This window comes from Mustelus asterias, chromosome 4 (genome assembly GCF_964213995.1).
Source record: "Mustelus asterias chromosome 4, sMusAst1.hap1.1, whole genome shotgun sequence".
Taxonomy (NCBI): Eukaryota; Metazoa; Chordata; class Chondrichthyes; order Carcharhiniformes; family Triakidae; genus Mustelus; species Mustelus asterias.
In genome coordinates this window covers 47,791,515-47,805,523 of record NC_135804.1, presented here as the reverse complement: position 1 = coordinate 47,805,523, position 14,009 = coordinate 47,791,515, and the positions used below count along the sequence as shown (strand labels likewise).

Sequence of the window (14,009 nt, the reverse complement as noted above, 5' to 3'; positions counted from 1 at the left end):
GGGGCGGGCACTCCGGCACCACGTCATCGCGTCATCTTAATCCGACGTGCGGCTTGGCCAATGGAATTGTAGAACGGCGTGACGACACAATGGGGGCGTGGAGTGCGACTCATGAGGGATTTCTGCCGTTAAATGTTGTCTTCAATTTCCAGTCGGCCGATTCGGCACTACTATTTTAAGCCTTCTCACAGTAAATGTGCTGCCGTCCGTGTCTGTGGACGATGTGAGATGTGGCGGGATTTTATTTTGCCGATTGGCGAGGCGCTGGCAATTCTGAACGGCGCAGGAAAGTTGTGTCGAATGTGTTTCGGCGAAGCGCTGATTGGAGGGTCGCGTGTCCGCCGCGGGCCGCCGTCCGTCCCCGGCCCTCAACTCAAACTGCGCCTTTGGCCGCCCAGCCGGAGGCCGGGCTCCGGGGAAACTGCTCCCGGGAGGAGGCAGCATGTCGGACTCTGAGTCCGACAGCTACTCGTCGGAGGAGGACGCGGATTACGAGCCTTCAGGTAAAGCTCAGCCCCGGGGAGGCAAAGGCATGGCAGCCGGGTCTCGTCGTTATCCTTCTGGCCTTCACCGGGGGTGGGGGGGTGTCCGCCCGCCCGCCCGCAGCCCGGGAGCTCTGAGGGGGGGGGAGAGCCTGCTTCACACATCAATAATAACACTGGCCTCGCTGGCACCACTTCACTCCAACACTAACATGGCTGGGGCGTTTGAATTGCCGCTGTTTGCTGAAGAAGCCACTCCTTTTTAAAGTTCCGACAGTATTACTGGATGTTCGGTAACGCCGCGACACACACGAGGCAATTTGTCTGGGTTTCCTCCCACTGCCCAAAGATGTGTCGGCGAGGTGGATTTGGCCATGGGGAATGTGTGGGGTTATGGGGACGATAGGGCGAGTTGATGGGCTGAGGAAGATGCTCTTTCGGCGAGTCGGTGCAGGCTTGATGGGGCGAATGGCCTCCTTCTGCACAGTAAGAAGTTTATAACAACACCAGGTTAATGTCCACACAAGCTTTCGGAGCTCCAAGTCCCTTCTTCACCTGAAAGCTCCGAAAGCTTGTGTGGACATTTTGCTACCAAATAAACCTGTTGGACTTTAACCTGGTGTTGTTACACTTCTTACTGTGTTTACCCCAACGCCGGCATCTCCACATCATGACTCCTTCTGCACAGCAGGGATTCTATAATTTACGGTACAGAAAGGGGGTCATTTGTGTCTGTCAGTGGAAAGAGAGGTTTTCAGCCCAATCCCCACTTTTTCCATCTCTTGGCCCCGAGTCCTGTAAATTACAGCACAGTAGCTGCATAACTGTTTTATTCAATGCAATGCGGGTTTATACCTTTACTACCCTTTCAAGCAATGAGCTCCAGATTCCACAACCCTCCTGGGTGATAAAAATAACTATCCCTACCTATTGTTCCCGACCAACTCTCCCTACCTATTGCTTCAAAGCTGTTCACCCTGGTTATTGACCTCTGTGCCAATAAAAGTTGATCCTTCTAGGCCGCTCATTTTTATATATTTCATTTATATCGCTCCTCAGCTGTGTCTGTACCAAGAAAACAATCCCTGATCTATCCATTCTTCTGGCACAGCTAAAATTTGTCGTGTCTTAGCAACATTCTTATAAATCTTCTCCATTCTTGAGTGTGTGATAACAGTCTTTCTGTAATATGGTGACGTCAACTATACGCACCACTCCAGTTTTGACTAATGTTTTTTCAGCTCTAACGTAACTTTCCACACTCAGCCTCAGCTAATAAAAGAGTGTCCCATATGCCTCCTTGACCATCTTGTTTATCTGTGCTGCTACTTTCAGGAGTCTAGACAATCTAAGATCCCCGTTCCTTTACATTTTTCACAATCCTATTGTATATCCCCTTGTCTCGTTTACCCTCCTCGCATGCATTACCTGACATTTCTCCAGATTGAATTCCTCTGTTTATCTGACCAGTTCGTGGATATCTTACTTTTGACTTTCTTCCTCACTGTCAACTATATGACCACTTTTTTCATCTCCTCTACAAACTTAACTAAGGGATTTTCACAGAAGCTTCATTGCTGTGCTATTGTAAGTCTATTTGTGACACTAGTAAATAAAATAAATATATATAATAAATGTGTGTGTATAATATCATGAACAGCAAGGAGTTTTATACCAAGCCCTTTGGAACTCACTGCAAATAACCTTTCAGTCATAAAGTTGCCGTCAACCATTACCCTTTACCCCATACCAAGTGGCACAGTGATTAGCACTGCTGCCTCACAGCGCCAGGGACTCGTGTTCAATTCCCGACTTGGGTCACTGTCTGTGCGGAGTCTTCATGTTCTCCCCATGTCTGCGTGGGTTTCTTTTGGGTGCTCTGGTTTCTCCCCACAGTCCAAAAGACGTGCTGGTTAGGTGCATTGGCTATGCTAAATCCTCCTTCAGTGTACTGGAACAGGTGCTGGACTGTGGCAGTAACTTCATTTATAGTGTTAATGTAAGCCTACTTGTGACACTAATAAATAAACGCAACTTTGCTTTCTGCCACTGAGCTAATTTTGGATCCAACTCGCCGCTTTCCCTTGAATGCTTATGAGTGCTTAATTTTCTGACCAGTCTGTCAAGTGGGACCTTGTCAAAAGCCTTGGTAAAATCTCTATAAACTACATCAAGCATGCTGCCCTTGTTTTAACCCTTTGAAAAATTCATCATGTTAGTCAGTTACTACATTCCCATAATATATACATGCTGACTGTTCTTGGTTTTTTTCATTTATTATTTCATGGAATATGGACGTCACTGGCAAGGCTCGCATTTTTTGCCCATCCTTAATTGCCCTTTGAGGGTGGTTAAGATTCAACCACATTACTGAGAGTCTGGAGTCGAATGTTGGCCAGACAAAGTAAGTAAGGCAGATTTCCTTCACTGAAGGACATAGAAACGTAGATAGGATCAAGAGGAGGCCATTTGGCCCTTCGAGCCTGCTCCGTCATTCATTACGATCATGGCTGATCATCCAATCAATAGCCTAATTCTACTTTTTCCCCAAAACCTTTGATCCCATTCACCCCAAGTGTTTTATCCAGCCACCTCTTGAATACATTCAATGTTTTGGTATCAGCTACTTTCTGTGGTAATGAATTCCACAGGCTCACCACACTTTGGGTGAAGAAATGTGTTCTCCCCTTTGTCCTAAACGGTCTACCCCGAATCCTCAGACTGTGACCCAGCATCTACCCTATTAGAATTTTATAAGTCTCATCTCTCCTCATACATCAGTCCCGCCATCCCCGGAATCAGCCTGGTAAACTTTCGCTGCACTCCCTTGAGAGCAAGAACATCCTTCCTCAGAAAAGAAGGCCAAAACTGCACACACTATTCTAGGTGTGGCTTCACCAAGGCCCTGTATAATTGCAACACCAATCCCTGCTCCTATACTTGAAACTTCTCGCAATGAAGGTCATCATACCATTTGCCGCCTTTACCGCCTGCTGCATCTGCATGCATACCTTCAGCGACCGGTACACCAGGATACCCAGGTTCCGCTGCACACTCCCCTCTCCCAATTTACAACCATTCAGGTAATAATCTGCCGCCTTGTTTTTGCTTCCAAAGTGAATAGCCTCACACTTATCCAAATTCTACTGCATCTGCCCTTGATTTGCCCACTCACCCAACTTGTCCAGATCATTCTGAAGGATCTCTGCATCCTCGTCACAGTTCACCTTCCCACCCACTTGGTATCGTCTGCAAACTTTGAGATGTTACATTTTGTTCCCTCATCCAAATCATCAATATATATATTGTGAATAGTTGGGGTCCCAGCACTGATCCCTGTGCCTCTTTGTTTCCTCTCTGCCAACCAATTTTCTATCCATCTCAATACACTTCCTCTAATCCCATGTGCTTTAATCTTGCACAATAATCTCTTATGCGGGACTTTGTCAAATGTTTTCTGAAAATCCAAATATACCACATTGACTGGCTCCCCCTTGTCAACTCTACTAGTTACATCTTCAAAGAATTCCAACAGATTTGTCAAGCATGATTTCCCCATCATAAATCCATGCTGACTCTCTGATCCTGCCACTGCTTTCTAAATGCTCGGCTATAAAGTCTTTGATAATGGATTTGAGAATTTTCCCCACTATCGATGTTAAGCTTACTGGTCTATAATTCCCTGTTTTCTCTCTACCTCCTTTTTTGAATATTAGTTAGCTACCCTCCAGTCTGTAGGGACCGTTCTAGAGTCTGTAGAATCCTGGAAAATGACCACCAATGCATCCACTATTTCTAGAGCCACTTCTTTAAATACTCTGGGATGTAGATTATTAGGCCCTGGGGATTTATCTGCCTTCAATCCCATCAATTTTCCCAGCAGCATTTCTCTACTAATATTGATCTCCCTCAGTTCTTTCCTCTCATTAAATCTTGCATTCTCCAACATTTCTGGTGTCTGATTTGTCCTCTTTTGTGAAGACAGAACCAAAGTATGTATTCAGTTGCTCAGCCATTTCTTTATCCCCTATTATACATTCCCCCATTTCTGTCTGTAAGGGACCTACATTTGTCTTCACCAACCTCTTTCTCTTCACGTACCTATAAAAACTCTTAGTGTCAGTCTTTATGTTCCCTGCAAGCTTACTTTCGTACTGTATTTTTCTTAATCAATCCCTTGGTCCTTCTTTGCTGAATTCTAAACTGCTCCCAATCCTCAGACCTATTATTTTTCTTGGCCAATCTGTATGCTCCTTCCTTTGATCGGATATTATCTCCAATTCCCTTTGTAAGCTATGAATTGGCTCTCTTACCCATTTTGCTTTGTGCCAGACAGGAATAAACAGTTGCTGCAATTCCCCTATGCGTTCCTTGAATGTTTGCCATTACCTATCCACTGTCATCCCTTTAGGTGACTCTCCCCAATCTATCAAGGCCAACTCATGCCTCATATCTTCATAGTTTCCTTTATTAAGATTCAGCACCCTAGTCTCTGAATCATCTACTTCACTCTCCATCTAGTTTTAAAAATTCTATCATGTGGTCGCTCATCCCCAAGGGGTCTCGTACAGCTAGATTGGCGATGATTCCCTTCTCATTACACAGTACCCAGTCTAAGATGGCCTGCTCTCTAGTTGATTCCTCCACAAGAAAACCATCCCATATACATTGCAGAAATTCCTCCTCTATGTGCAGATTAAAAACACCCATGATCACCGATATTCCCTTATCACGTGCATCTCTAATTTTGTGTTTAATGCCATTCCCAACATCGCCACTGCAGTTTGGGGGTCCTAAATACTGAATATCTTGGGACATTCAGTTCCCATCTCTGGTCACCCTGCAGCCATGTCTCTGTAATCCCAATTTTATCGTACCTGTTTACATCTATCTGCGCGATTAGTTCATCCACTTTATTGCAAATGCTCCGCGCATTAAGGTACAGAGCCATTACGCTTGTCTTTTTAACATTGCTTGTCCCGCTCCCAATATTTTTCTCTATAGCCCTGTTTGAATTTTGTCCTTGGTTTCTCTACCTATCACTTTTCTTATTTCCTTTTCTACCTTTTTGTCTTTGCTCCCTTCTTCTCTGACTCCTTATGTAGGTTTCCATCCCCGGCACATTGAACAAGATGGGCTCTTACAGCAGTCACTGATTTCTTGGTGACTATTCCTGAGACTAGCTTTCATTCCAGATTAATTTATCAATTGAATTAAAACTCCACCAGCTGAGAAGATTTGAAGTTGTGTCCTTAGAGCATTGGCCTGCGCCTCTGGTTTATTGGTCCAGTGACCGTACCACTGCCCTTGGGTGTAATGTTCCTATCGTTCACTTTTGTGAAAACAGAGGCAGAGAATTCAATAAAAACCATGCTCATGTCTTGCACCTCCACATGTAAGTTAGCTTTATGGTCTTCTATTAATTTACTGTCTCCCTAGTTATGCCCTTGCCTTTTAATATATTCCCAAGGTTCCCATGTACTCAGTTACTGAGTGACTGGTTGCTACCAGGTCAGAAAATTCCAAAGATTCACACCCTTTGAGTGCAGAGGGAGGTCACTCATTACTTGAGAGGTGCAAATCTAGAGGGGAAGAGGGATAAAGGGATCTCGGAGTACAAACACACCAATCACTAAAGCTAGTACCACAGGTTAGCACTAAAAAAGCATTGGCCTTATTTCTGGAGGGATAGAGTTGAAAAGTAGGGAAGTTGTGCTAAACCTGTATGGAACCTTGGTGCACATCAGGAAAGGATTGAACATGTAATAGGCGTCTTTAAAATAGGTTTTGATAGAGTGGAGACAGAGCAAATGTTTCCTCTGGGGATGAGAATAATTAGGGCCACAATATACTATAGTCACCAGAAATCAAATAGGGAATTCAGAAGAAACTGCTTTACCAAAAGCAGAAGAAACTGCTTTACCAAAAGAAGAGTGAGAATGTGGCAGTGTTTGAAGCGAATAGTATAGATGCATATTAGGTAGAAGGGAATAGTTGGCTATGGCAATAGATTTAGCAGAGAAAAGATGGAAGGAGGCTTGTGTGCAGCATGAACTGGGTCAAAAGGCCCATTTCTGTGCTCTGTATCCTATGTAATTGATGTAAAGAAATTTCTCCTCATTTGTCTTATATGCTCTAAGAAATTCTTCCGAGACTGTCACCCTGAACCATAGACTCTGCAGTCAGGAGAAGCATCCCCTCGGCATTTACCCTGTCAACATTTTATATGATGCAACCTCTGACCTCTGGTTCTTCTAAATTCTAGGGGATACTAGCCCGGACAACTCAGTCTCTCCTCTGAGGAAAATCCCCTCATCTCAGGAATCAGTCTACTAAACCTTTGTTGCACTTCCTCTGGCAAACATATCCTTTCTTGCACTCCCTCTGGCAAACATATCCTTGTAAGAAGTTTAACAACACCAGGTTAAAGTCCAACAGGTTTATTTGGTAGCAAAAGCCACACAAGCTTTCATTAAGGACGGTCACCTCAGCACCTCACTGTACCGCAAGCCCACGGATAACCTCACGATGCTCCACTTCTCCAGCTTCCACCCTAAACACGTTAAAGAAGCCATCCCCTACGGACAAGCCCTCCGTATACACAGGATCTGCTCGGATGAGGAGGATCGCAACAGACACCTCCAGACGCTGAAAGATGCCCTCATAAGAACAGGATATGGCGCTAGACTCATTGATCAACAGTTCCAACGCGCCACAGCGAAAAACCGCACCGACCTCCTCAGAAGACAAACACGGGACACGGTGGACAGAGTACCCTTCGTCGTCCAGTACTTCCCCGGAGCGGAGAAGCTACGGCATCTCCTCCGGAGCCTTCAACATGTCATTGATGAAGACGAACATCTCGCCAAGGCCATCCCCACACCCCCACTTCTTGCCTTCAAACAACCGCACAACCTCAAACAGACCATTGTCCGCAGCAAACTACCCAGCCTTCAGGAGAACAGTGACCAAGACACCACACAACCCTGCCACAGCAACCTCTGCAAGACGTGCCGGATCATCGACACAGATGCCATCATCTCACGTGAGAACACCATCCACCAGGTACACGGTACATACTCTTGCAACTCGGCCAACGTTGTCTACCTGATACGCTGCAAGAAAGGATGTCCCGAGGCATGGTACATTGGGGAAACTATGCAGACGCTGCGACAACGGATGAATGAACACCGCTCGACAATCACCAGGCAAGACTGTTCTCTTCCTGTTGGGGAGCACTTCAGCGGTCACGGGCATTCGGCCTCTGATATTCGGGTAAGCGTTCTCCAAGGCGGCCTTCGCGACACACGACAGCGCAGAGTCGCGGAGCAGAAACTGATAGCCAGGTTCCGCACACACAAGGACGGCCTCAACCGGGATATTGGGTTTATGTCACACTATTTCACATAAATATTTCTGCTTTTTTCCTCCTGAGTCTTTATCATGCGATCCTAGAATCAGAATTTATGTCACACTATTTGTAACTCCCACAGTTGCGTGGACCTGCAGAGTTTCACTGGCTGTCTTGTCTGGAGACAATACACATCTTTTTAGCCTGTCTTGATGCTCTCTCCACTCCCATTGTTTTGTTTCTTAAAGACTGGATTAGTTGTAAGTATTCGCATTCCAACCATTATTCATGTAAATTGAGTCTGTGTCTTATAAGTTCTGTTTGTGAACAGAATTCCCACTCACCTGAAGAAGGGGCTCAGAGCCTCGAAAGCTTGTGTGGCTTTTGCTACCAAATAAACCTGTTGGACTTTAACCTGGTGTTGTTAAACTTCTTACTGTGTTTACCCCAGTCCAACGCCGGCATCTCCACATCAAACATATCCTTGGCACCACTCCAGATATTGTCTTACCAAGGCCCTATATCATTGCAGTAAGACTTCACTCTTGTGCTCGAATTCCTTTGTAATAAAGGCCAGCATAGCATTTGCTTTCCAAATGGCTTGCTGCACAAGCATGTAAACTTTCTGTGATTCATACACAAGGACACCCAGGTCCCTCTGAATACCAGCGTTTCTCAGTGTTACACGTTTTCAATATTCTGCTTTTTAAAATTTTATCAACCAAAGTGAATTCTCCATGTTGTATTCTATCAGTAAGATAATGTCTTTTTGCTTAACCAGTCTATAAACCCACTGAAGCTTTTTTCATCCTCCCCATGTTTTACTCTCCCACCTAGTTTCATATCATCAACAAATTGGAATGCATTACACTCTCATGCAGCTAAATCATTGATATAGATAACTTTTAATATGATCTGTGGTATCATGCCAATTCAAAAATTACCCATTTATGCAGACCCTTTGTTTTCTGCCTGTTGACCAATCCTCATTCCATGTCAGTATATTGCTCCCAAACCCATTAGCCCTAATGTTTTCCAATGGCCCCTTGCAGAGCACCTTGTTGAATGATTTTTAAAAATCCAAGTATGTTATATCCAATGGTTCTCCCTTTTCTATCTTTCTATTCAGAACCTTGATAAGCTCTAAGGGCTGAATCTTCTGAACAATGGCAGTCACTGTCGGATTGCCGTTCTGCATCTTTATACTCAAAGATGGAGTTCCACTTTTCTGGCCCAGAGTTTTGAACTGGGACTCTTCAGAAATGTAGAGTATACTTGTTTTGGGAGTGTTTCATCATAGTGCAGGATCATTAGGGGAAGCCAAACCACATGCCCCTTTTTAGAGTACCAGCTACTGTATTCTGGTACATCTTCATTTGCTAACCATTGAATAGCTGGTAGGGGAGTGGCAATGGCTTCAGTTGTCTCATTACCTCGGAGTTAGACATGTTTTTTTTTACATCTAATATTTTCTGGGTAACTATCCAGGTAACTGAATCAGAACTATCTGAAGCCTCCAATTCTAACTTGGAGTTTATATCTGAGAACCGCACAGGCCCTGTGGAAAACCATGATCCATGTATGACACTCAGATCACACTTTCCGTTGTCTCGGCAAAGCAGCCAGCATAATTAAGGACCCCACACACCCCGGATGTTCTCTCTCCCACTTTCAAAAGTCTGAGGTCACATACCAACCGACTCAAGAACAACTTCTTCCCTGCTGGTGTCAGACTTCTGAATGGACTCACTTTGCATTAAGTTGATCTTTCTCTACACCCTAGCTATGACTGTAACACTACATTCTGCACACTTTTGTTTCCTTCTCTATGAACGGTATGTTTTGTCTTTATAGCTTGCAAGAAACAATACTTTTCACTATGTTAATACATGTCACAATAATAAATCAAATCTGAATTTTGTAAAAATATTTCTGTTACCCATGGAATGTGCATGATGAGAACAAAGCAAGATCAGAAGTGAGAACCACAACAGTGTGTTGCTGTTTCTTTTTATAAACTTTCCTTACAAGGAAACCATTTGACCCTTTTCACCACATCTCTGCCACGTTATTATGTCAAATAAGAGCTTATAGCCACAATGCAAGAAGCATACTGGCCTACAGTGTATTGCCACATTTTTAAAATCAAATGGAAAATTGCCTTGTTCCTGTGTCTACTTTGGTTTAATGATGTACAATGGGTAATTGCAAGAAGTGTTTCTTTTTGTTCAGCAGATGAAGATTACAGTGAAGATGATGTCAGTGAACTCGTGAAGGAAGATAATCTGGATGAAGATGAGCAACCCCAGAAAAGAAAATCTCTGAAGAAAGCAGGAAAAGGAATCCCCTCCAGGTAAACAGATTTTGTATTATTGGAGAGTACTGTGTGCAAGACTTTCATGTGGTGATTAGATGCTGGCCTCAAGTTGAAAATCAAATTTCGAACTGCTTGACGCCAGCTTACACGGTTTGCTCTGCACCACTGCCCGAAGCAATGTCATTATGTGCTTGAGCTCTCCAATTACATTCTTAAACTTGTCTTTCCATTTTGGTGCTCTCCATCTCACAAATCTATCTCTCTGATCTTCAAGTCATTCCCTGAATTTTTCTTCCAATTTTCCAGTGCTTGAGCCCCTCAAACCTTTTATGTGGCATCCCTCTGAGTCTGTTATTTCATTGAGGGTGTCACTGAGTTAAGAGTTTGCATACTCTGCCTCAGGACTCTGATCAATCAGACATCAGCTACATCTATCTGTACATTATCCTATTTTCAAGCCAGATCGTACTCCTAAACCACTTCATTGGCTATTTCTTGAAATCGAGCTTCAACTATGAGACTCTTCTTGCTGTGTGCGATTCTCTGCCAATTTTCAACGTTATCTAAAGCCTCTGAAGTCCCCTCCTGTGCACTTGTTACTGATCTGTCATCCCATTGTTTGATGAACCGTGCTTCTCCTTGTACTGCAACCTCTCTACTTAACCCTGGTACATTCACACTGACAAAGCTGAGCATGGAAAGTAAAATGCAAGCTTTATTTTGTGTTTTTATTGAATTTAGCCTACCTTGTACAGAAACCCCCCAAAGTGGTCTAGGCTGTATGAGAGTCACACTTTCAATCTTAAAAGAGGTGAAATCTGGTGAGGAAAGGGTGCAGTCTTGTTGTAAATTATTCAAATAACAAAACGTTTATCAAACTTTAAAACATAAGAAAGACAACATTTACAATTAACTACAATGATGATTGCCCAGGCAGTATACTTGAATCTTTCTATTTTCCTAAACTCGCTTGGGAATAGACTTTCCCCAAAACAACGTCCCATAGGTTTTAACACTGAGCTAAATCCAGCAAATAATTATCATACAGGATTGGTCGATTTCTTTTGGGAAACCTTTCTTCGGTAGAATATATGGGGTATCTCACAGACAGATTTCTGTTTTCAGCACAACAGCTTGACTGAGGGGGGGAAAAAAACTTTTTGCAACTGGGTATGACTATGATGTCGGCCACTAGACTGCTGGACTCCACTTTGCTTAACAAAGTATCGGTTTCACCCTGTTATTAGGCCAACCTGCATCTCACAAGACCTCCGTGCCCCTGCATGCCTATCTTTACAATCCTTTACTTTTAATTCCAACTCTCTAACATTTGCAAGTTCTTGCCTGACAGAAAAAGAAACCAAGAGGGACTATGTTTGCAGCATGATGATGTGGGAGAAGGGGAGAGTGACCATACTGCTGATACAACGGTGGACGTGGATTTGAAGGAAAAGAAGAAAGCGGATGACCTCTGGGCCAGCTTCCTGAGTGATGTTGGGCAAAAGCCGAAACCTGTAGCCACTACACCAACTTCCAGAAAAGAGGTAATAATAAACACAGCGCTAGGTCATAAAACTGGGAGAATAAACACAATAGGTGCTACAAAATGTTTGTTTATGGCATGAGAGAAATATTGAAAGTGATTTTTGGCGTTGAATATTTTTACAGTTGAAGACCCATCGCTGTGTATGTCCTGTCCTACTGACAGGATTGACCCATCTGAGGTGGCAGCACAGTGGTTTACAGTCAGGAGTCCTCAACAATGATTCTGACCCCATAATGTCTTGTGTCTTCAGGTCAAACATGGACAAGGAAACCTCCTGCTGATTATTACGTGCTTTCCCTTCTCAACCGATAGATCAATACTCCTCCATGTTGAAAGCCAACTGGAAGAAACACTGAGGGTGGCAATGGCACAGGATGTACTCTGGGTGGGTGACTTCAAGTAAGAGTGGCTTGGAGGCACCACTACTGACCAAACTGAGTCTTAAAGGGCATAGCTGCTTGACTAGGTCTGTGGCAGGTGATGAAGAAGCCAACAAGAGGGCAGAATCTACTTTATCATGTCCTTCCCAATCTACCTGTCACAAATACATCAGTCCATAATGGTAGGAATGACCACTGCACAGTCCTTGTGGAGAGAAAATCCCATTTTCATATTGAGAATGCCCTCCACTGTGTTTGCATTGCTAGCATGCAAAATGGGTTAGATTTTGAACAGAACTAGCAGCTCAAAATTGAGCATCTATGAGCCATCAGCAGCAGAAGAATTGTACTCAACCACAGTCTATAATCTTATTGCCCAGCATATCCCCATCTAACATTACCTCCAAGCCAGGGGATCAATCCTAGTTCCATGAAGAATGCAGGAGGGGTTTTCAGGAGCAGCACCAGGTGTACTTAAAATTGATGTTTTAACCTGGTGAAACTACAGCACAGGACTGCTTGCATGCCAAACAGCAGAAAAAGCAAGCAATTGACAGAGCTAGTGATCCCACAACTATTGGATCAGATCTAAGCCCTGTAGCCCTGCCACATCCACTTGTGAATGACAATTTAAAAAAGAAATAGCTGGAGGAAGATGAATATCCCCATCATCAATGATGGAGGAACCCAGCACATCAGTGCTAAAGACCAGGCTGAAACATTTGCAACAGTCTTCATCCAAAAGTGTTGAGTGGATCATCCAGTCAGCCTGTCGCTGAGGTCTCCAGCATCACAGATGCCACTTTGATTCAGTGATTTCAAGAAATGGCTGAAGGCATTGGATACTGCAAAGGCTATGAGCCCAAACAACATTCTGGCAATGGTACTGAAGATGTGCTCCAGAGCTAGCCCTGCCCCTAGACAAGCTGTTCCAGTACAGCTGCAACACTGGCATTTACCTGACAATATGAGATATTGCCCAGGTATTCCCTGTCTACAGACAGGATATATCCAACCCAACCACCAGTCTACTCTTGATCATTAGCAGTGCTTTCAAGTGGTAGTTAGTCAGCAATAAGCTGCTCACTGACACTCGGTTCAGCTTTTACCAGGGCCACTCAGCTCCTGGTCTTATTGGCCTTGGTCCAAACAAGGACAAAAGAAACGAATTCAAGAGGTGAGAGTGACATCAAGGCAGCATTTGATAGTGGCACAGTAGCACAATGGTTAGCACTGCTGCGTCACAGTGCCAGGGACCTGGGTTCAATTCCGGACCCAGGTCACTGACTGTGTAGAGTTTGTGTGTTCTCTGTGCCTACGTGGGTTTCCTCTGGGTGCTCTGGTTTCCTCCCAAGAGATATGTGGGTTGGGTTGATTGGCCATGCTAAATTGCTCCTTGGTGTCAGGGGGACTAGCAGGGTAAATACACGGGGTTACAGGGAAAGGATTGTTGTCAGTGCAGTCTTGATGGGCCAAATGGTCTTCCTGTGCAGTGCAGGAATTCTGTGACCTGAGCGTGGCTTCAAGGAGCTTGAGCAAAACTGGAATCAGCGGGAATTAGGAAAGAAAAATCTTGGCTGGTTGGAGTCATATCTAGCCCAAGGAAGAGAGTTATGGTTGTTTGAGGTCAACCCTCTTATCCCGAGACATTGTTGCAATTATTCCTCAGAGTAGTGTCCTTAGTCCAACCATCTTCAGCTGATTCATCAGTGACCTTCCCTTCATCATAAAGTCAAAAGTGAGGATGTTCATTGATGATTGTGCTGAAGCTCAGCACCATATGTTACTCCACAGATACTGAAGTAGTCCATGTATATATGTAGCAAGACCTGGGCAGCCTTCAAGCTTGGACTGAAGTGCCAGAGAAGTACCAGGCAATAATCGTTTGTAACAGAGAATCCAACCATCTCCCCATGACATTCAATGACTTGAC

General features: G+C 44.2%; 1 protein-coding gene across 7 annotated transcripts in view; it reads left to right on the top strand.

Moving 5' to 3' along the window:
• The first annotated feature begins 68 nt into the window (after positions 1–68).
• The window catches only part of cfdp1 (craniofacial development protein 1), a 189,150-nt gene continuing 175,209 nt past the window's right edge, over positions 69–14,009 (top strand). For 2 of the 7 annotated variants that reach the window (XM_078210934.1, XM_078210931.1), the window contains exons 1-3: positions 69–503; positions 10,069–10,186; positions 11,502–11,694. In XM_078210934.1, coding sequence (XP_078067060.1) covers positions 443–503; positions 10,069–10,186; positions 11,502–11,694 — 372 coding nt within the window. In that variant the 5' untranslated portion in view covers positions 69–442. Of the gene's footprint in view, positions 504–2,766; positions 2,887–10,065; positions 10,187–11,501; positions 11,695–14,009 lie in introns of those variants that run through there. The other 5 variants (XR_013497614.1, XR_013497615.1, XM_078210930.1 and 2 more) reach the window with 4 other exon arrangements.